Raw genomic sequence first — 20,311 nt, forward strand, 5'->3', positions numbered from 1 at the left:
CGCGGCAGACTATGACTCTTTATAAAGGCGTATCAAACCACGGACAGGGTCACTGGACACGGCACAGCATTACAGGCAGGAAATAAGGTATACAATGACATAAAAGCAACTCGGCACTCCGTAAGCCACAAATTCTCGGGATTTTGAAAGCAAAGTTCTCAGAGCCACTAGCTCTGCCAATAGCCCCATTCAACCGGGAAAAAGAGAGGCAGGCACTGGAAGCACAAGGTTTCCAGAGAGCTCAGGACAAGCAATAACTCGAATACTGCCAAGGGTGGTGACAGAAGAGGGAGGAGAGGGTGGAGGAGGCAGTTGTGGTGAGGAGGACTGAGGAAAGGGCTAGACAGAGCAGCAAGGAGCCTAAATCTTCAGTGACAATGGTAGAATACCAACAAACACATCCAAAATCGAAGCATCAAAAAACAGTGTTATGAAAGGAGTTTCCGTAAAATAACTGATATGGTGAGAAGTTTGGTAGGGGAAAAAATCGAAAATAAGATAAAGGAAAATAGAAACTCCAGGAAAAAAGTGAGGCTGTCCAAGAATGGAAATGTCATCGTAGTACACTATGTGACTCCGCCATGAATGGTATGGTCGTAATAATGTAAATAGGGGTTGTTTTACTTCAAGTTTTTAGACTCAGATGACAGACGAGTGAGGCTTAACTGCAGTCACAGAACTGAATGCAGATGTTCTCTACCTTAGTAATGGGAAAGTAACAGAGCGGGGGGAAGCCTGGATATGGCAGGGGTAGGAGAGGTGAAGGAGGAGATCGGCTGCCACGAGAGGGGTCAAGAGATACTGTCTGTGGCTGACAGAACAAGAACTAAGGATTAGGTAAGTGTTTCATTTGACTAAGGTAACCCACACAGCATATAACACAGTAGCCTAAGCAATTTGGGAGGAGGAAAAGAGAAGCTCCTTGTGACCTCAACTCTCATCTTTTAAAGCTGGAAGTCAACAAATAATGTCTAAAATTAAGAAACAGAGGTACAAAAAAAAGCATATTATTTATAAACAAGGAGGTAAGTACCAGAAGGACCAGAAACAGCGGTAGAAACGGGACTTGGAAGAGTTTTCCTCTGAATTATCTTCTGTAGCTTTATGCGTGTATTGCTTTAATTAAAATCTTAAAATGAAAAGACAAACAGGAGAGGCCTAGGCCCACATACTGAGGGAGGGCACACCCCTCCTACAACTTTCTCCTTCCAACTCACTCCTAACTGACCATCCTGGTACCAGATGCATGTCAACAGCCCAGAAACCTCCATGTGTTTAAAGGCTACCTTCCTCCACCACATGCCAGCAGCGCTGTCACAGAAAGTGAGTGAAGTCAGACAATCAGAAGGGGACTGAAAATGAGTAGGTCTTTCTGCTTTGACACAATCCATCAGCGCAAACTGCTTTGGTAAAAAAACAGGGAAAACAGAGGAGCCCTAAGATTGCACTCCACACAAGCCCCTGTGGATGGGCCCCCACCCACTTCTCGTGCTCACGCTCTCGGGAATCGCTGCAGCAATGACTCACGACACTCTTCTCCCTTCAGTTACTCACAATGAGCTCACGGTGCTCACACGTGGCTGATGTGACCCTGCCCACCCTCTTCCCAAGTCCTAAATGTGGGACTAAATCTAAGTGTAGTCCTGGATCTACCTCAATCTCTACCCAAAACCTGGAGAGAAGGCCCTTTCTGACATGAAAATCCCATGACTGTAGCCAATCTGGTCTTCTTTTAAGAAAAGGTCTTTGTTGCCAGGCATGGTGGTGCACACCTGTAGTCCCAGCTACTCGGGAGGCTAAGGCGGGAGGATGGCATGAGCCTAGGAGTTGAAGGCCAGCTTGGGCAATGCAGCAAAACCCTATCTTTTAAAAACAAAAACAGGAAGAAAAGGTCTCAAAACAACATTCAGAATGAAAAATGTCCATGCCTGTTCATGGCTGAGGAGTCAGTGGTGACCATGGTGAAAATCGGGTGGAATATCGGAATAGAAACCGTATCATATGAGCTGAGAGGTGCTGAGCAGCATGTGAGAAGGGGAAGTGGAGGCAGGATGGAGTGACAACTCTTTTTTTTTAAAAGAGATGACGTCTGTGTTGCCTAAGCGGCAGTGTAGTGGCTATTCACAGGAGTGATCAAAGCTCACCGTAGCCTCGAACTCCCGGGCTCAAGCGATCCTCCTGCCTCAGCCTCTGGAGTAGCTGGGACTAGAGGCGCCAGCCACCAAGCCCAGCTCTAGAATGACAACTCTTAAAAAGACATCTAAGTGGACCGAGGGAGGAGACAGGGCAGGTTTTAGGTTGTGCTAATAGCCATGTGTTGCTATTAATGTTTATATTTCAATTAAGTATAAATTATTTAGTATTTAAATTAAGTAAAATAAAATACAATGTTAAAAATTCCTTTCCTCAGTCACACTAGCCACAGTTCAAGGGCTCAACAGCCACACGTGGCTAGTGGCTACCACGGTGGACAGTGCAGATATAAAAACACGGCCACCACTGCAAAGCAATCTACGAGAGACACAGGGTGTTCCACAAGGCACCGGGACACAGATAAGATAAGGAAAAAGCAGCTGAGAGAGAAACCTGGTTCAAAGGACAGGAAAGGACAGACAGGTGCAGATGCGGGCAGGTGTGAATGATGGAAAGGGAGAAGGGCGTGCCGCTGGAGCTCTGCTGACAGCAGACGTGTGGCTGTGTGGTCACACGGATGGCGGAGCAGAAAGAGAAAGGAGGCCCAAAACGGCGCTGAGAACTGGAAATCACCATTGTGGAATCTGATCGCAGATAAGAATCTTTGCTTCTGAGGTTAGTAATCACGGGGTGTGTGTGTGTGTGTGTGTGTGTGTGTGTGTGTGTGTGTGTGTGTGTGTGTGTGTGTGTGTGTGTGTGATGGGTCGAGTGTGTGTTCCTGTGTAAATCCTCCAGCTGAGCTCTGAGGCTTGTGTGCAGGTGAGTAAATCACGGGGTTTTGCGCAATGGTTATGTTGAGAACACGGGAAGGTGTGGGAGACTGGGTTGCCTTAGCAAGGGTACCCACGTGGAAATGAGCTATGCAAAAGTGCCATTATTCAACCATTTCCTACTTACAAAGACAGTGATTTTATATGGATCCACCTAAGTATAGCATGAGTCTGGAGAGATCTGGACTTAAGTCCTGCCCCAACACCCACTCACTGAGTTACCTGGGCATCTGAGTCAACTTCCCTGGGCCTAGACTTCCTCATAGGCTCAGTGGAAATGGTAGCTGTTCTCACAGACGCTGGGAATAGATGTGATGTGGTGAGTCAGTGCTTCCCACTCTCCAATAGGCACGCTCCTGACTCCCTTCGCAGCTCCGTGAAGACAGTCTATCTGCCTTGTTAGATAAAGTCCCTCTTCCTCCTCCTGCAGTGCCTCCTCCCTCCCCCACCCCGCCTACAGGTCGCCAGCACCTACCGAGGTTTCCTACCTCCTCTCTCAATCTCAACCTGCCTCTCCACTCCCTCAGACACAGCGAGCTTTAGGTCAACAGTCAGCACATTCCGGCCAACCCAATGTCTGTTTCTGCAACTCCAGTGTGCCTGGCACACAGCCACACTTATTTACGTATCATCTATGCCTGCTTTCGTGCCACAACAGCAGAGTGAGCGTCTGTGACAGAGACCACGCGGAGACATGTGCTATCTGCACCTTTACAAAGCAAGCTTGCCGGCCGGGCACAGTGGCTCAGGCCTGTAACCCTAGCACTAGGGGAGGCCAAGGGAGGAGGATCGCTTGAGGCCAGCAGTTCGAGACCAGCCTGAGTAAGAGCAATACCTAGTCTCTACAAAAAATAAAAAATTAGCAATGCGTGGTGATGCACACCTGTAATCCTGGCTACTCAGGAGGCTGAGGCAGGAGGATCACTTGAGCCCAGGAGTTTGAGGTTGCTGTGAGCTATGGTGACGCCACTGCATTCTAGCCCAGGTGTCAGAGCCAGACCCCGTCTCAAAAATTTTTTTTTAATTTAAAAAAATAAAAATAATAAGTTTGCCAACCCCTGGTCTAGGTAATACCTCACTTACCTCAGCATCTCCTGACTACTTCCTGCACGCAATACTCCTTATTCCAGCAGACTCCCGTTAGGTTACTAACACCATGGCATTATAAATCAGACCAAATGCCACGTCAGTCGAACCACTCTGTGGCTGCAAAACATCAGCAGCGCCCCTTTGTCTGGAACAGTGGCCTTCCTCATCCCACCCTGGCAAGCTTGACACATCCCCAATCCTCCTACACACTGCTTAGTTCACATTTTTAATTTTATTTGCTTAAGTAAATAAAGAGACTTTCATTATCACACCAAGAAGTATTAAATAGAAAAATCAATAAAACTTGCTGTAAGTTGCAGGCAAACTTGACAAATAGACATTAATGAAAATCAAATTGTACTGTTACATCCTAGGGTGACAGCAGGCTGCTAAAATCTAAGGTCTGCTCTGTCTTTGTTAAAAAGAGAACCGGAAAATATGAGAGATGCTAAAGACATCTTAGCACTAAGCTGAGCCTGTCCTCAGAGACTTAATCCGAGGACTGAAGGGAAAGTGAAAAGAAGTTGCTTTTCCAAGAGGTGGTTTGATCGTACGTACTGCCAAGTTCCTGTGCTCCCTCCAGTCAACACCGACTACTCCAAATCCACCACCTCCCAGGCCTACCCCCTCGGGAAACCTTCCCCGGACACCCATCCACGGACGTCACTTCCTCCACACACTCAACACACGGAGGCGAAGTTCGGTGTTTGATTTTCAGCTTAAGAGAGTCATGTGGCGGAGACCCTGGCGCGGCAGTGCCAGGCAAGGACCTTGAACAAAGCAGAACCGTCCCCCACCAGGAGGTTTAGGAGAGTGCAGGAAAAAGACCTCTTGAGCCAGGAGGGGAAGACAGCTCAAAACCCGCAGAAGAAAAGCTCTAGAAGTCTCAGAAAATTCCCCCAATCAGCCTGACAAGTTATTCCCCAAAAGGACAGGTTTGCACAGAAAGACCATCCACCCACACATTTTCTTCATTCCCCAAGGCTCGCGCGCCCGCACCCACAAGCGCAGGTGTGGAGGCCTCGGAGCAGATCCACACGGCTGCGTTTTCTGCGCTCACTTCCCCAAGGGCAAAAGGACTGCCCAGCGCAAAGACGCATCTTCCCCCCCTCCCCCCCGCCCGGGTCAGCAACAGAGCCCTCCGTCCAAAGGAAGGGTATGTGGATCCCCAACAGATACAACAAATACAGGTAAATACTGACCAGTTTGGAAACGTGCTTGAAAGTTAACTTGCCCAGAGACACCCTCACCCCCCACTGACCCTCCCCCAAGGCACCCCGAGGATCTGTAAGTCCCTCAAGTTCTCCCTGACCAAACCGCTCCCCATCTGCCCATGTGACATGGGAAAGCACCACTGGCCCACCAGGGGGCAACATACCAGAGCCTTGGTTGGAGCCTAAGAGCATGGAGGAGGGCGTCTCTCTGGAGCCAGAAAGGTCGAGGGTCTAGAAACACAAAAAGGAAAGCAATGGACTTGGGACACTGGGCCAGTGCAGCCCCTCAGGGAAATCCCGGGAGCCATGTTGTGCTCACTGCTGCTCCCAAGGCGTGCTCTGCTGTCTCCCAGATGGAACAGGCTAGAACCGGGGTGGCCCCTTACCCGACCGTAGAACATTCATTTTCCAAACTCCACTCACTAACCTACCCATCCCCCAGATTTCTGCCATATCCAAGAAGGAAGTATATTACCTCAAAATTATATCAATTCGACCTTATTTCATGGCAGCCTCTGACTAGGCAACACTCTCAGTGAAATTTAAGCTTTTTAACTAATAGTCTAATGATTTATTTTTTCCTAATACATATTGAAATAAATATACAATGACTAAAAATATAAGAGACTATGAATGTGCCCCCTAAAATAATCTTTAAACAAAGGGGGTGCAAAGCTTCATGGTCCAATATGGCTGCCACTGGCCACATGTGGCTACTTAAATCTAAAGTAATTCAAATTAAAGTTAAAAATCAGGTCCTCGGTCACACTAGCCACGTTTCAAGTGCTCAAAAGTTACATGTGGCTAGTGGCTACCACATTGGACAGGGGAGATACAGAACATTTCCATCATCGCAGAAAGTTCTAGTAGGCAACACCGTTCTAAACTTGGAGGGACTGCGGCGCAGATGCCATGTCCCCCACATGCCAACTCAGGCTCCATGTTCCCGCGCGTCCACTGAAGATCCTGGTACACGGGTGGGAACGAGCTCTAGTGAGACGCTGGCATCCCCCACAGACGAACCTCCTACAACATGGAACCCTCAGGGGTGGCAGTCATGGGGAAGGGTCTTAAGTCTCTGCTTGGCACAAAGGGTTGCTGTCACCCGCCAAAGGTGTGGGGGATCCTCACCGAGCCACTGTCCTTGCTTTTCTCAGCTGACGTCTCCTTCTCTTTCGAGGCGCTGGCTGTTTCCGAAGGCGCAGACTGGGTGCTAGAGGAGCTGCCCTGGGAAGACTTGTTCACTGTTTCCGTGTTCACCTCGGTATCCGCTTCCTGCTGAGGGGCGGTCGCTGGGGACGAAGGGGAAGAAGCCACGTGTAAGCCCAGCATGGAGGTTTCAGGACCTGCGTGGAGACCCTCCCTGCACCCCAAGGCGCCCACCGCTCAGCAGCAACTCTGACCCAGCCAGGATCCATCAGGGAGGCAGCGGTGGCTCAGCCCCACCCAGCGCACGAGCGCAAACCCAAAGTGGCCCGATCCCCAGAGTGTGCCAGAAGCTGGAATTCCAAATTTTATGTGAAGATGTTGATTCTTCTAATGGTTAGCAATTCAAGTTTTATTAAATCATTCTGGAGATGAGAGTACGTCCTCCAAACAAATAAAGTCCATCAACAAGAGCCAACCTGGAATGGCCAATTTAAAATTACTCTATTTCATAATTTCTAGATGTAAACCTATTCTAGCCCCAGGGACTTGCGTCCTCTGAGGCAGGACGGGGAAATCCAACGTGCTGTGGGAGCCACGGAGCACCTGGAGATGGCAGAAACTTGGACAAATAGAAAAACAGGGTGTTTGTGAAGAATTTCAGAACAAAGAACATAATTATGCCACAAAGGAAGGAAAGCTGAAGGACATTTTGGCTATCTTGCAATAACAGCAAAAGGCTGATCTGACACATTCCAGAACTCAGGCAAAACACAAGGGGAATGTAACTCCACAGTAAGAGATTTAAAGTCTCTATAAAGAAGACATCTCCCTAAAGAAAGTTAAAGAACACGGCAACGTATGTCCAATATCACCTTCTTAAAAAAATAGCAAGATAACAGAAGATTTGTCTAGAGCAGGAGTGGGCAAGCTAGTGTCCCCTGTTTTTGTAAATAAAGTTTTATTGGCACACAGCCATGCCCACCCATTTACATATTATCTATGGCTGCTTTTGCACTATAACAGCAGAGCTGAGTAGTTGCCAGAGACCACATGGTCCACAAAGCCTAAAATATTTATTCTAGCCCTTCACAGAAAAAGTTTGCCAACCCCTGGTCCAAAGCTTCTCATACTTGAGTTGTTCATACATCACCTTCGAAAGTTTTGCCAGTCCACAGACATACTAGCTTGTCGTGTTATCTAACACTTTAAAATTCTTTCAAATGGAGACTTAATTCTAATCATGTAAAGTATCATTTGCCACAAATAAAAGCTGACTATAAAAATTAACTTTTAAAGTATTATTGATAAATACTAACTAGATAGTGCTTCCTGCTGGGGCCTGCCCACTCTGTGTTATAAAGGGAGACTATAAATATTCCAGCAATGTCAGTGACATTTTTTCCCTAACGTAAAGATTGGTAATCCGTGCTATTCAGAGCCGTGAGTCTATTATTGTCAAAAAAACAGAGTTTCTCACCTTTAGTAACTACTGACATTTCAGGCCAGATCATTCTTTCTTTTTTTGGTGGGGGAGGGGATGAAGGGGGGCAGGGGATATTTTCCTATGTGTTGTAGGATGTTTTAAGAGCATCCATGGCCTAAGAGATCAAAGGTTATGCAAAGAAGATCAGAGGCTCAAAATAGCCATGCCTATGTCTCAGCTATGTGTCTGCACCCTGCTCGCTTATGCATAAGAGACACAGTTGTTTGCAAGTAAGAGTGGCCAGGGGCCAGGCAAGCCACCCTTGCTGCATCAGCCCTGAGGACAGCCCCCGGGGTGTTACCTGACTGGGTGCAGGACTTCATATGCTCAGGCCAGTGGGCCTGCTGGCAGGGGTAGTCGCAGTAGCTGGTGTTCCAGCAGCAGTAAAAGATGGCCTCCTTCTTGCAGTTGGCACACCACTGCTTCTTCTTGGTCTCGTCCACCGCCTGCTGCTTCTCCAGCTCCAGCTGCTTCTTCACCTCGGCGATAAGCCGGTCCCGCTCCTGCTCCAGGCTCTGCCGCATCTCCGCCATGGTCAGCTCTGCGGGCGAGGGGACACTGCTGCCTCACCTGACCCCAGCCCAGCCTGCAGGGCAATTGGTGCACCCAGACGCAGGTGGACGTGTGTGTGAGCTCCCGCCTAGAGAAGCCCCGGCTGTGTGACCCTGGGCAAGTGCCCTAGCCCACGTCTTCTTCTGTAAACAGGGCACCGTCACAGCGCCCAGATGGCGCTGCTGCTGATAATGTGCGTGAGGTGCCCAGCACAGAGATAGCCAGAGCTTCACAGGGATTCTAAATCCAAGATGACGTCTGGAAAGTCCTCAAATAAACTCTTAAAACAACGGCCACCAAAACTCACTTTCAATTTTATCACTGAAAAAATATATTTTAAAAAGTACAAGAGGCCGGGCGCGGTGGCTCACGCCTGTAATCCTAGCACTCTGGGAGGCCAAGGCGGGTGGATCGCTCAAGGTCAGGAGTTCGAGACCAGCCTGAGCAAGAGCGAGACCCCGTCTCTACTAAAAAAAATAGAAAGAAATGATCTGGACAACTAAAAATATATAGAAAAAATTAGCCTGGCATGGTGGCACATGCCTGTAGTCCCAGCTACTCAGGAGGCTGAGGCGGAAGGATTGCTTGAGCCCAGGAGTTTGAGGTTGCTGTGAGCTAGGCCCATGGCACTCTAGCCCGGGCAACAGAGTGAGACTCTGTCTCAAAAAAAAAAAAAAAAAAAAAAGTACATGAAAAAGTATAAACATTTTTTTCCTATCAATCAAACACTTACATAGCATCTACTACATGCCAGTGCTGTTTATTATACTTTATAAATACTAAGTCACGTAATCCTTGTAATAACCCTTTGGGGTAAGTACTACTATTCTACCCCTTTCACAGATAAGGAAACTGAGACACAAGGCTAGTAAGTGGAGAGCTGGGCCTAGGACTCAGAAGCACTTTCTGTGGCTTTGGCTCAAACTACCAGACAGGGCATCGTGGCTGTTGATCATGGTAACAGGACAACTACGGAACTACTCAGTCTACCCAGATTTCTCTAATGTTATTTCAGACAGTAAGTCCATTTGCAATTCATTTGGGAGTGACCTGCATATTGAAATAAAAGAAAAATAAGTGGTATCTTAATTCCTTCAAATATCCTTCCTGATATATTTTAAAAAAGAGAAAAACAGTGAAGAAAATGAACCCCCTGAAAAGAAGACAAGAAAGTACCTGTGGCCAAATGGAATCTTTCAGTCAATCCCATGACCTTGAACCAGGAGCCTACAAGCCATGGCCAAGTTCTGGCCAGCCCACATGTAATCTTTTCAAATGCACACGCAGCCAACATTGAAAAATGGAAAGATCTTACAAAAAATAAGATTCTCTGCCTTTATCAGAAAAACAAGAAGAAGCAACAACACCCACAGCACGGCAGCAAGACACGGAACAAAATGCTCCTCTCCGGGTGGCCCCCTGAGGGATTCCAGTCTCTCCGGCACATTCACGGAGAGTTGTATTTGCGGAACTATTCAAGGGGATTCACCGACTTCTCTGGGGGCCCCTCTTAAATCTTTGTCTTCACACTGTTCTCTATTGAAGGGACTACCAGGTTGGCTTCCTTAAGATTTTCTCTTGAGTGCCAGCTTAACCCTGCCACGTCCTAAAACGTCAATGGCTTTGCCTGGGATCCCACAGTTCTCCAATATGACCCTCAAGGACCCCAGGAAATCCTGCCCCTTGTCATCTCACTGGGGACCGTTTGCGTCCGGCCTACACTGTACTATACTGTGATTTAAACAGACCACAGGGGCGTGGGTGGGGACGCCTGGGCATGCCTCCCTAACCAAGAGTTCCACTGGCTTCCAGCATCCTGCCTGATACTACATGAGAGTCTGAAGCAACTGCTTCTGCCTTTCGGGAGAAAGCTTTTAATAATATCGACACAGACCGGTAGGCCCAAACATCAGTCAGGCTAATCCAGGGACCTACAAAGTATCTTTGTCCCCAGTTTGCAGCACAGAGGAAACATCCAGACGTTTGTTAAAGTGCCCAACATACAATGATTAACAGGGAACGCCTGCAGCCAGAGGGCCCAGACTAGAATTGTGGCTGTGTGACTCTGAATAACTTACTTAACATGTCTGTGCCTACGTTTCTTCACTTGAAAACTGGGGATGTAACACACCCCTTCATCATAAGGTGTGTGTGTAAGAATTAGTTAATGTGTGAAAAAGTACGTGAAACCATTCTGGCACAAAGTTAGAGCTCAGTGAGTAGGCGCTGCTCCTGGGATGCTCGCTATCAAATTCCTGTTGCCGGCAGCTGGAAGGCAGGAAAAGAGGTCTCCACCAACACCCGCTTTGTAGCTGGTGTCTCAAGCATTCTGTGCTCTGCCCACAGACCATACAGCAACCAGCCTAGTTTTAGCTCCGTTCACATCTGGGATGGAGGCCAGAGGGGCAAAGTTCATGCCCCATACCTTCCTCATTCCAGACCAAGTGGCCAGACCTTACCCAAGTTGTGTTTCATCTCGGAGAGCTCCTGCTGGTGCAGCCACTGAAGCTTCTCTATCTCAATCCTCAGCCTGCGAATCTGCAACGGGGAGAGGAAGACTCTTAGAAAGCTGTCCTCGTGCCATTCCCGCTGGCTGGCTGTCACGGTCAGAGTGTGACATGGTTAACTGAGGACACAAGTGGTCTGACTCTGTGCTGTCCTTCCCATAGCCACAGGCCAGAGAGGTGGCACTAGTGAGTTAACTCAAATTCACGCGAAAAACTGGCTCAGAAAACTAAGTACAAGCATCTTTCCTAAGAAATACTGGCACCAGGAAAAACCACTGAAAATGATGACAAGGACCAGACTTTCATATAAACAATATGTAAAAAGTTGGACTAGGATTTTGGTCTAAAAAAATGAAACTAGGCTGGGCGCAGTGGCTCACGCCTGTAATCCTAGCACTCTGGGAGGCCGAGACGGGCGGATCTTCTGAGCTCAGGAGTTCGAGACCAGCCTGAGCAGGAGCAAGACCCCGTCCCTACTAAAAAAACAGAAAGAAATTAGCTGGACAACTAAAAATACACATATAGAAAAATTAGCCGGGCATGGTGGCGCATGCCTATAGTCCCAGCTATTTGGGAGGCTGAGGCAGTAGGATCGCTTGAGCCCAGTAGTTTGAGGTTGCTGTGAACTAGGATGATGCCATGGCACTCTAGCCCGGGCAACAGAGTGAGACTCTGTCTCAAAAAAAAAAAAAAAAATGAAATTAAAACAAAAAAAGATAGTTATATTTTACCCCGTATCTTAACAACATTAGGCAGTGGGGTCCATCATTATTCACCTAAAATCGAAAGTCTGACATCTCAGAAAACCAAAGGCTATTTTTAGGGGGCCAAACTCGCTTGGGGAGAGGAAAGAAATAAACTCAGCCTGAACTGTAATGGGGCTAACTAGACAGCGTTTAATCATCATGCTGGTTCTCAACGGGGGTGACTTTGCCTACCCAAACCCTCACCGTGACAACAACTAGGGTAATTTTTGGTTGTCACAACTGGGAAGTGTTACTGGCGTCTGGTGAGTAGAGGCCAGGGATGCTGCACAGGACAGCCCCACCACAGAGAATTATACGACCCAAGTGTCAACAGTGGCAAGGTTGAGAAAACCTGATTTATTCAAGTGAATCGTTACATTTCACTGCAGAAATGTTATCTCTAATTGTGGGAGACTGCTTATAACCTCTCTAAAATCCAAAAGCTTACAGCACACATCTGGAACCACGGTGTCAGGTGAGGCATTATGGACCCGTATATTTAACCACACACCTTTTCTTTTGTTTAAATATGAGACAGGGTCTTGCTCTGTCACCCAGGCCAGAATACAGTGGCTCAGTCATAGCTCACTGCAGCCTCAAAGTCCTGGGCTCAAATGATCCTCCCACCTCAGCCTCCCGAGTAGCTGGGACTACACATCTGCACCACCAAGCCCGGCTAATTTATTTTTTGTAGGGACAGGATCTTGCTATGTTGCCCAGGCTAGTCTTGAACTCCTGACCTCAAGCAATCCTCCTGCTTCAGTCTCCCAGAGTGCTAGGATTATAGGCATGAGCCACTACACCCAGCCTTCACAGACCAATTCTTAAAATGAACAAAAAAGAATGAAGGTTTTTCTAAAGCATTATTTTTGACATCTTCTTTGATGTCCCCAGAACATTCATGGAGAGTTGTATTTGCAAAACTATTTAAGGGGATTCACCGACTTCTCTGGAGGCCCCTCTTAAATCTTTGTATTCACACTGTTCTCTGTTGAAGGGACTACCAGGTTGGCTTCCTTAAGATTTTCTCGAGTGCCAGCTTAACCCTGCCACGTCCTCAAACGTCAATGGCTTTGCATGGGATCCCACAGTTCTCCAACATCACCTTCAAGGACCCCAGGAAATCCTGCCCCTTGTCATCTCACTGGGGACCATTTGCATCCGGCCTACGCTGTACTTGCTGTTGGCCGAGCAGTGGCCCTCCAAGCCTTGGTAGTGATTAGACTACGGGGATTTCAGGGAGGTATGTTTCTGTAAGTGGTCACTTTACAAGTGGCTAGTTCAATGTTGTAACAACTTTCTTCTCTAGACAATCACCTAATTATGGAGACCCCAGGACACAAATTCTTAGACAATAGAATCACTTATATTAAAAAGTCCAGGCCCAGCGCGGTGGCTCACACCTGTAATCCCAGCACTCTGGGAGGCCAAGGTGGGGGGATCCTTGAGCTCAGGAGTTCAAGACCAGCCTAAGCAAGAGTGAGACTCCCGTCTCTACTAAAAACAGAAAAAATTAGCCAGCTGTGGTGGCGAGCGCCTATAGTCGCAGCTACTCGGGAGGCTGAGGCAGGAGGATCACTTGAGCCCAGGAGTTTGAGGTTGCTGTGAGCTAGGTTGACACCACTGTGCTCTAGCCCAGGTGACAGAGCAAGACTATCTCAAATAAAAAGAATTTTTTAAAAAGTCCAAACTTATGGAGAAGATTAAAGGAGCCAATTTTCCATGAAGCAACAAGAACTGGTTTCCAGTTTCACCAGCGGCTTAACTCAGGCTCTGGTTTGGGCTGTTTTATCAGAAGTGAATTTATCACATGAAGCAGGGCACGTCCCCACAGTCCCAGCCGTCCAGCAGAGTGAAGAAACACCCCATCAACCACCGCAATCAGTGCAGCCAGCTTGGTGATGGGAGTCAGGACCCAGGAGATTTCTTCATGGTGCCACCTTTATAGCAGCCCATAAAACACTCTTAGCAAATAAGGAATTCATGTGCCGTCTCTGACCTCGGCTATGGTGCTTCCGGTAGTGTTCTTAGAAAGATCGTTGTATATCTCTGTCATCGTTCCTTTTATTGCGTCCATCATCTGAAAGACAAAAACAGAAACAATTCAGGTGATCGCTGCTTGGAGGCTTCTCTAGGTGACATATACCTGAGCTCTCTCCGTATAAAGCAATGGTTCTCAACGCAGGGCTATTTTGTCCCTCATGAGACGCTGGGTATTTCTGGTTGCCATGACCGGCGCCAGAGTGGGGAGAAGGGGCTGTACTGGCGTCTAGCAGGTGGAGGCAGGGAAGCTGCCCAGGACAGCCCCCAGGACAAAGAACCACCCACCGGCCCAGCGTGTCACTAGCGCCGAGGCTGAGAAACCCTGGTATAAACCAGGGTAGGAATCGCCCAGATTCCTTGCCTCACATTGCGGGAGTGGTTCACAACATAAAGCGAGTTTCTCTACCCACAGGCTGGAACTGGAGAAGCCAAATTCAGCCCCCAGATGTGTTTTGGTCGGGCAGCACCATAGGTTTATGGAGATTATTGTTTTGCTACTGTTTCTTAATTGTTTCCCCTTAAAAAAACCACTGCTTTATTGTACACACCATACAATTCACACAAAGTGTATAGTTCAATGGCTTTTAATATATTCAGAGTTGTGTATCCATCACCACAAAGTATTTTCCGAAATCGCCAAATTTCAGGGCATTTTCATTACCCCCAAAAAGAAAACCCCACTCCCCCTTAGTCTTCCCAACCCCAAAGAGCCCCATCGCCTCCTCCCCCCTCCCCTGACAACCATCCATTTGCCTTCTGTCTCTATGGGATTCGCTTAATCTGGACATTCATATAAATGAACTCAGAGGACGAGGTCCTTTGTGACTGGCTTCAAGGTGTATCTTTGTTGTAGCGTGCATCAGAGTGTCATTCCTTTCACAGTGCATTGTGTGGACACGGCTGGTTCGTCATTTTAATGCCTTCGGTCGGGGGCATTGCCTTTGCCATTCATTTCCCATCTTCTTTTTCTTTAACCCTCTGACCCTCTGATTTCAGCAAGTTTGTGAAATCAGCAAAGGTCCATGCGGCAGGCACCCAGGCATCTGCCGACCCAGTGTGTGTGTGGGACGAATTTCTCTTGTACATCCCACCTGCCTACTGACCCCATCCTCACCGCAGGAGAAAGGGGAGGGGACAGGAGACCGAACGACGTTTCGGGTCTGGCCTGACTGTGGCTGAGTCTCCTGTGCATTCTAGACGCTCCACTTATTGAGAAGGCAGGACACAGAGCACCCCTACCACCCATACTTTCTCTGAGCCTCGGTTTCCCCGTGTAAAAATCAGAGATAGTAACAGTGCCCCCTGGCAGGGCATGCACAAGATTAATGAGAAAACCACGTGAAAACTCTGGTTCAGTGCCCGCCATGGAGAAGATCTTCATAAAGAAATACCAATTCACCTTATTTTTACAGAAAAATAAACTGATATAAGCATGCAACTGCGTAACTACTGCCAACCTCCAAAACAGTAACCCCAAATTCACCCCAAAATGGGAGTAAACGAATAAAATATCTGTTGAGATTTCTGCTCCCAGCTTGCTATGGGGCCACCCCGGGCCACTGCCAGCGAAAACACTCTGTGCTTTATGCGGCTTTGCAGTCGGTCATTCTGCACAGGCCTCCTCACTCTCCTGCACCAACCACGTCTATTTAAAAAAACTGAAACGAAACTGCTTTTACAAGAAAACCTTAGAAAGTGGATGAAATTCAATACATTACTAATGCAATGCTTACATTCCATTTTAAAGATATCATGAATTTGTGGACTGACTTTTACTCTTAACTTCCAAATATAGCAAAGAACCCAACATTACCAAAGAGCACCCTTCTGCCAAAACACACAAATCTGCGTCTCCGACTCCAGGTCACCTCGGAGACAGGAAAGTTCATCAGTTCCCAAAAAATGTTACCATGTTCACTTTTTTTTTTTTTTTATTTCAGCATATTATGGGGGTACAGATGTTTAGGTTACGTATGTTGCCTTCCCCTCCCCCCATGTTCACTTTTTTTAATTGCAAAGAAAACATCTAACAAAAAGGCCATCCCTTACTTTCGCTATAACGGTATAAAGGGGAGCCGGGCATGGTGGCCTACGCCTATAGTGCCAGCTACTCGGGGGGCGGAGGCAGGAGGATCGCTTAAGGCCCAGAATTAGGACCAGCCTGGACAACACAGTGAGGCCTTGTCTCTAAAAACAGTTCTGAAATAAAAAATGATAACAATAATAAAAACTTTTTTATAAAAGGAGTAAACGGGCTGCAGAAGGTAACAGAATCGAAATGGCCACAGGAGCTGAGAAAACAGGCTGAGTATGAACCACTAGCCAGATCTACCGGGCGGGCTTCAATTTTCCCATTTGTAAATAAACAGCTTGGACCAAATCAGTAAGATGATACGAGGCACAATTTAAAGTAGAACAAGAGATCATTTAGACAACACCAGACACCTTTTTTTATAAGCAACTTTTAATAAATTAATTATTCCTTTATTTTTTTGAGACAGGGTCTCACTCTGTCGCCCAGGCTACAGTGGAGTGGTGTCATCATAGCTCACTGCAACCTCAAACTCCTGGAGTCAAACATCCTCCCGGCTCAGACTTCAAGTAGCTGGGACCACAGACGTGTACCACCAAGCCCACCTAATTTTTGTATTTTCTGCAGAGACAAGATCTCATTATGTTGCTTGCGCAGGTCTCAGTGGATCCTCCCATTTCAGCCTCCCAAAGTGCTGGGGTTATGGGCGTGAGCTACCACGCCCAGCCCAGACACCTTCTTAAATCAGTAATGAAAAAGTTGCCACCGTTCAATTCTCTAATAATCCCACAGATCCCTCTAGCAAGAAAGTCTCAGTTTAGTGTTGTTACATCTTTAACACTTCCATGACAACCTTCCCTTCTCGACAAAAGAAAAACAGACTTAGGCTTCAAACCTTGACAGGGAACGGTGTCTGGTAAGGTTAAACTTAATTTTCTTTAATTTTTTTTTAACTAAGCTAATTTAAATAAAATAAAGTTTAAATAAAAATATTAAGCCAATACCAGGTCAGGTGATGAACAGTTAAAGCAAAAATCATGAGTGGCAACAAGTAACCGACGCCTGAATCCTTCCTGTTCTGAAACTCGATTCGTGCCTTTTCTTCCAAAGGGGGACAGACACAGTAAATGAGAACAAAGCTATCCCTAAGACACAGGTTCTTATTTCTTTAGCCACACTGAATCTTAAGTGGAATTGCTTTATAAAGCCATGCGGCAACAGGTTGTGGACACTGAACATCTGTGGTCAGTAGGGTTATTCTGAATTCACACACCAGCCAAAGCCAGGGGGACAGCACACGCCAGGGCCAGGCTGCCACCATTCAAATTCCAGCTCGGGCCAGGCACAGTGGCTCACACTTGTAATCCTAGCACTTTGGGAGGCCGAGGTGGGAGGATCACTTAAGGCCAAGAATTCAAGACTAGTCTGAGCAACATAGAGACTCCATTGCTACAAAAAACCAGAAAAATTAGCCAGGCATGGTGGCATATACCTGTGGTCCCAGCTACTCAGGAGACTAAGGCAGGAGGATCTCTTGAGCCCAGGAGTTTGAGGCTGCAGTGAACTATGATCATGCCACTGCACTCTAGCCCAGGTAACAGAGCAAGACCCTATTTAAAAAAAAAAAATTCCAGCTCAGCCATTCACTGGCTGTGTGATTGTAGACAAGTTGTATAACCTCACTGGGCTTCTGTTTTCTCATCTATAAAATTGAGATGATAATAGTACCTACTTTATCAATTTGTCATGAAGATTGAATAACACAGAAAAAGTGCTCAGAACAGTGTCTAGCCCACAGTAAGTGCTACCCAGACATACCGCCCTTTTATCTCGTGCCAGACTCACCCCAAGGTGGCACCCAACGATCCCAACTCCCTGGTACTCGTGCCCTCAGGTAATCCCTTCCCTCAAGTGTGGGCTGGCCTAGCGATTTGCTCCTAACCCACGGAATGAACACAGCAAAGGTAATGGGACGTCACTTCTGTGGTTAAGCTACATTAAGAGCGTGACTTCCATCTTGCCATCAGCTCTCAAGAAGCAAGCCGCCACCTTGGAGAGGCCCACATGGCGAGGAACTGAGGGCTCCGGCCGACAGCCCCCGAGGCCACCTAAGTGACCTTGGAAGTGGATCCTTTCCCAGCCAATCACCTGAGGAAACCCCAATCCTCGCACACACCGTGACTGCAGCCTGCAGAGCTCCTGAAGCTGACAGCCCAGCCGAGCCGGGTCGAGATTCCCGACCCACAAAACTGTAACACAACGAATGTCTGTATCAAGTTGCTACATTTTGTGGCGATTTGTTGCACAGAAACAGATAACGATTATACCTGGACAGAAGGAATAAAAACAAAAATGACCAATAAAAAGTCACCAGTTAAGGCCGGGCGCGGTGGCTCACGCCTGTAATCCTAGCTCTCTGGGAGGCCAAGGTGGTGGATTGTTTGAGCTCAGGAGTTCGAGACCAGCCTGAGCAAGAGCGAGACCCCGTTTCTACTAAAATTAGAAAGAAATTAATTGGACAACTAAAAATATATAGAAAAAGTTAGCCAGGCATGGTGATGCATGCCTGTAGTCCCAGCTACTCGGGAGGCTGAGGCAGGAGGATCGCTTGAGCCCAGGAGTTTGAGGTTGCTGTGAGCTAGGCTGACTCACGGCACTCACTCTAGCCCGAGCAACACAGTGAGACTCTGTCTCAAAAAAAAAAAGTCACCAGTTAAAAGTAAAAACCATAAATATTTCTTTCACCATCCAGAAGTTTAAAAGATTGTATGCAATCTAAAGCAACTCTTTTATCATGAGACTTCAATAATTCTAGAAATAACTATTCCCAACTCTTTTCATCCATTCTCTCTATAAACTTGAATAGTTTACTCATTAGTAACGAATCAGTAATCTGCTCATTAGTAAAGAATAAGTTATTACCTACTGTGTAATTTACTAAATACTCTTAGTAGATTGTTACTCATTAGCTATTATAAAGTTACTAATAATAACAATCCCAATGAAGAGAAAGCCCAACTATGTATTAAGCACTTACTGTATGCCAGGCACTGGTCCAGGCCTTGCCAGTTTCACACTGAAGTCTCTATCACTTCTGTTCCACTGCACTGGCTTCTACATGCAAACCAAGCCCTTGGTCGGCTGTTCACTGAAGGGTCAGCAATTTGTTCTAGCGCTTAAGGAAAATCTGTCCTTAATGAGTGACTTGAATTCTAACTAGTGAAGGCTAACTCTGGATGACATGTCCGCTTACATTTTATGTACTAACTTCAGAATCAAAGCCCTTTTGTAGTGAGACTCAGTTCATTCTACATTTCTCTGTTAAGACACAACTTTAGACCCAAGTAAATCAATCTGGTCTTGGAGACACTCTGTTAAAAAAGGGTCCCTCCTAAATGCTCCCCAAAACCTGTGAGGCTATGACCCCAGCAGCTCCCCCCAGGAAGCTGCTCCTCTGCGCCCTGCCAGGTACCTGCCCGTCTCCAGGGCAGCGCTCCCCCCCACTCACTTTGCTAGTGTACTTGGCGATGTCCGCGGCGACATCGGCGGAGGCGGTGGCGATGGGCAGGTCAGCGCTGATTGAAGACGCGAGGGTGCTCGTGGATCCCGAGCTGGTGACCAGGGGTGACGACTGTGTGCTGGTCACCAGGGTGATGGTGGAGGTGGAGGGGCTCTGTGTGATCTCCTTCTGCTGGACCGCTACGAAAGCAAAGGATCCTGGTTACCCCACCATCACGGGAGGGACCTGTCCCAACACGAAGCCGGGGTGAGGAAGCGAAGCCCCTGATACATGCCCTGTGAGCTCTTCTGCTCTTAAGTGACAAAGACTCTCACCAACCAAACTCCAGCCAGGCTCCTCGGAGCCCTACGAGGGCCCAGTCTTGGCCTATAAAGACTTGAACAAACACTAAGCGTTTCTAAGAGCCCCAAGTCGCTTGCCAGGATGCACCTCGCCCCTTTAAAACTCAAGGCTGCCAGAAGAATTTAGTTTGTTCCTGCCGATACCTGAAGACAGGCCCCCTGTCTCCCAGGCTCTGTGGGAGGGTAGGAGCCTAACTTCGTTAAGTGCCCATTAGCAAACCCAGGTGGGTTTCACAGAGACCAACCCCTCTTCTTGCTTTTTGTGATGTTCAATTTCCCAGATGCTACTGAGCCCACTCGCCACCCCCCTACTCCTTCGTCCTCCCTTTAAAATGCCCAGTCACCTCTGTACAAATCAAAGTTGATTTTGCAGTTCACGCTAGACTCTTTCACCTATTACAATAGTATATTACTGATTAAAATCTGTCCTTACTACTTTAATTCGTGGTATAATAGTATACTACCGATTAAAACCTGTCCTCACTACTTTAACTAGGCTTTACTTTGACATAAGACGATCTGAAGCGATGAGCCCCGTCCTGGCAGCACCAGGGAAGGCTCCCATGCTTGTGCGGAATGCAGACAGAACAATGGAGGTGATAATCCCAATCTCAAATATCCTAGATTCAGTTTGGCAACATCAACTTTTTAAACAGCAAAATCAACCCAACT

At 47.3% G+C, this 20,311-nt stretch overlaps 1 protein-coding gene across 6 annotated transcripts in view; it reads right to left on the bottom strand.

Moving 5' to 3' along the window:
* ZMYND8 (zinc finger, MYND-type containing 8) overlaps nucleotides 1-20,311 on the bottom strand; it is a 116,990-nt gene that overhangs the window by 2,475 nt on the left and 94,204 nt on the right. For all 6 annotated transcript variants that reach the window (XM_012663707.1, XM_012663711.1, XM_012663712.1 and 3 more), the window contains exons 17-22: nucleotides 19,287-19,477; nucleotides 13,703-13,783; nucleotides 10,910-10,988; nucleotides 8,200-8,439; nucleotides 6,398-6,558; nucleotides 5,431-5,497 (exon numbers count right to left, since the gene is read on the bottom strand). In XM_012663707.1, coding sequence (XP_012519161.1) covers nucleotides 5,431-5,497; nucleotides 6,398-6,558; nucleotides 8,200-8,439; nucleotides 10,910-10,988; nucleotides 13,703-13,783; nucleotides 19,287-19,477 — 819 coding nt within the window. The remainder of the gene's footprint in view (nucleotides 1-5,430; nucleotides 5,498-6,397; nucleotides 6,559-8,199; nucleotides 8,440-10,909; nucleotides 10,989-13,702; nucleotides 13,784-19,286; nucleotides 19,478-20,311) is intronic.

This window comes from Propithecus coquereli, unplaced genomic scaffold (assembly GCF_000956105.1).
Source record: "Propithecus coquereli isolate 6110/MARCELLA unplaced genomic scaffold, Pcoq_1.0 Scaffold825, whole genome shotgun sequence".
In the NCBI taxonomy this organism is placed as follows: Eukaryota; Metazoa; Chordata; class Mammalia; order Primates; family Indriidae; genus Propithecus; species Propithecus coquereli.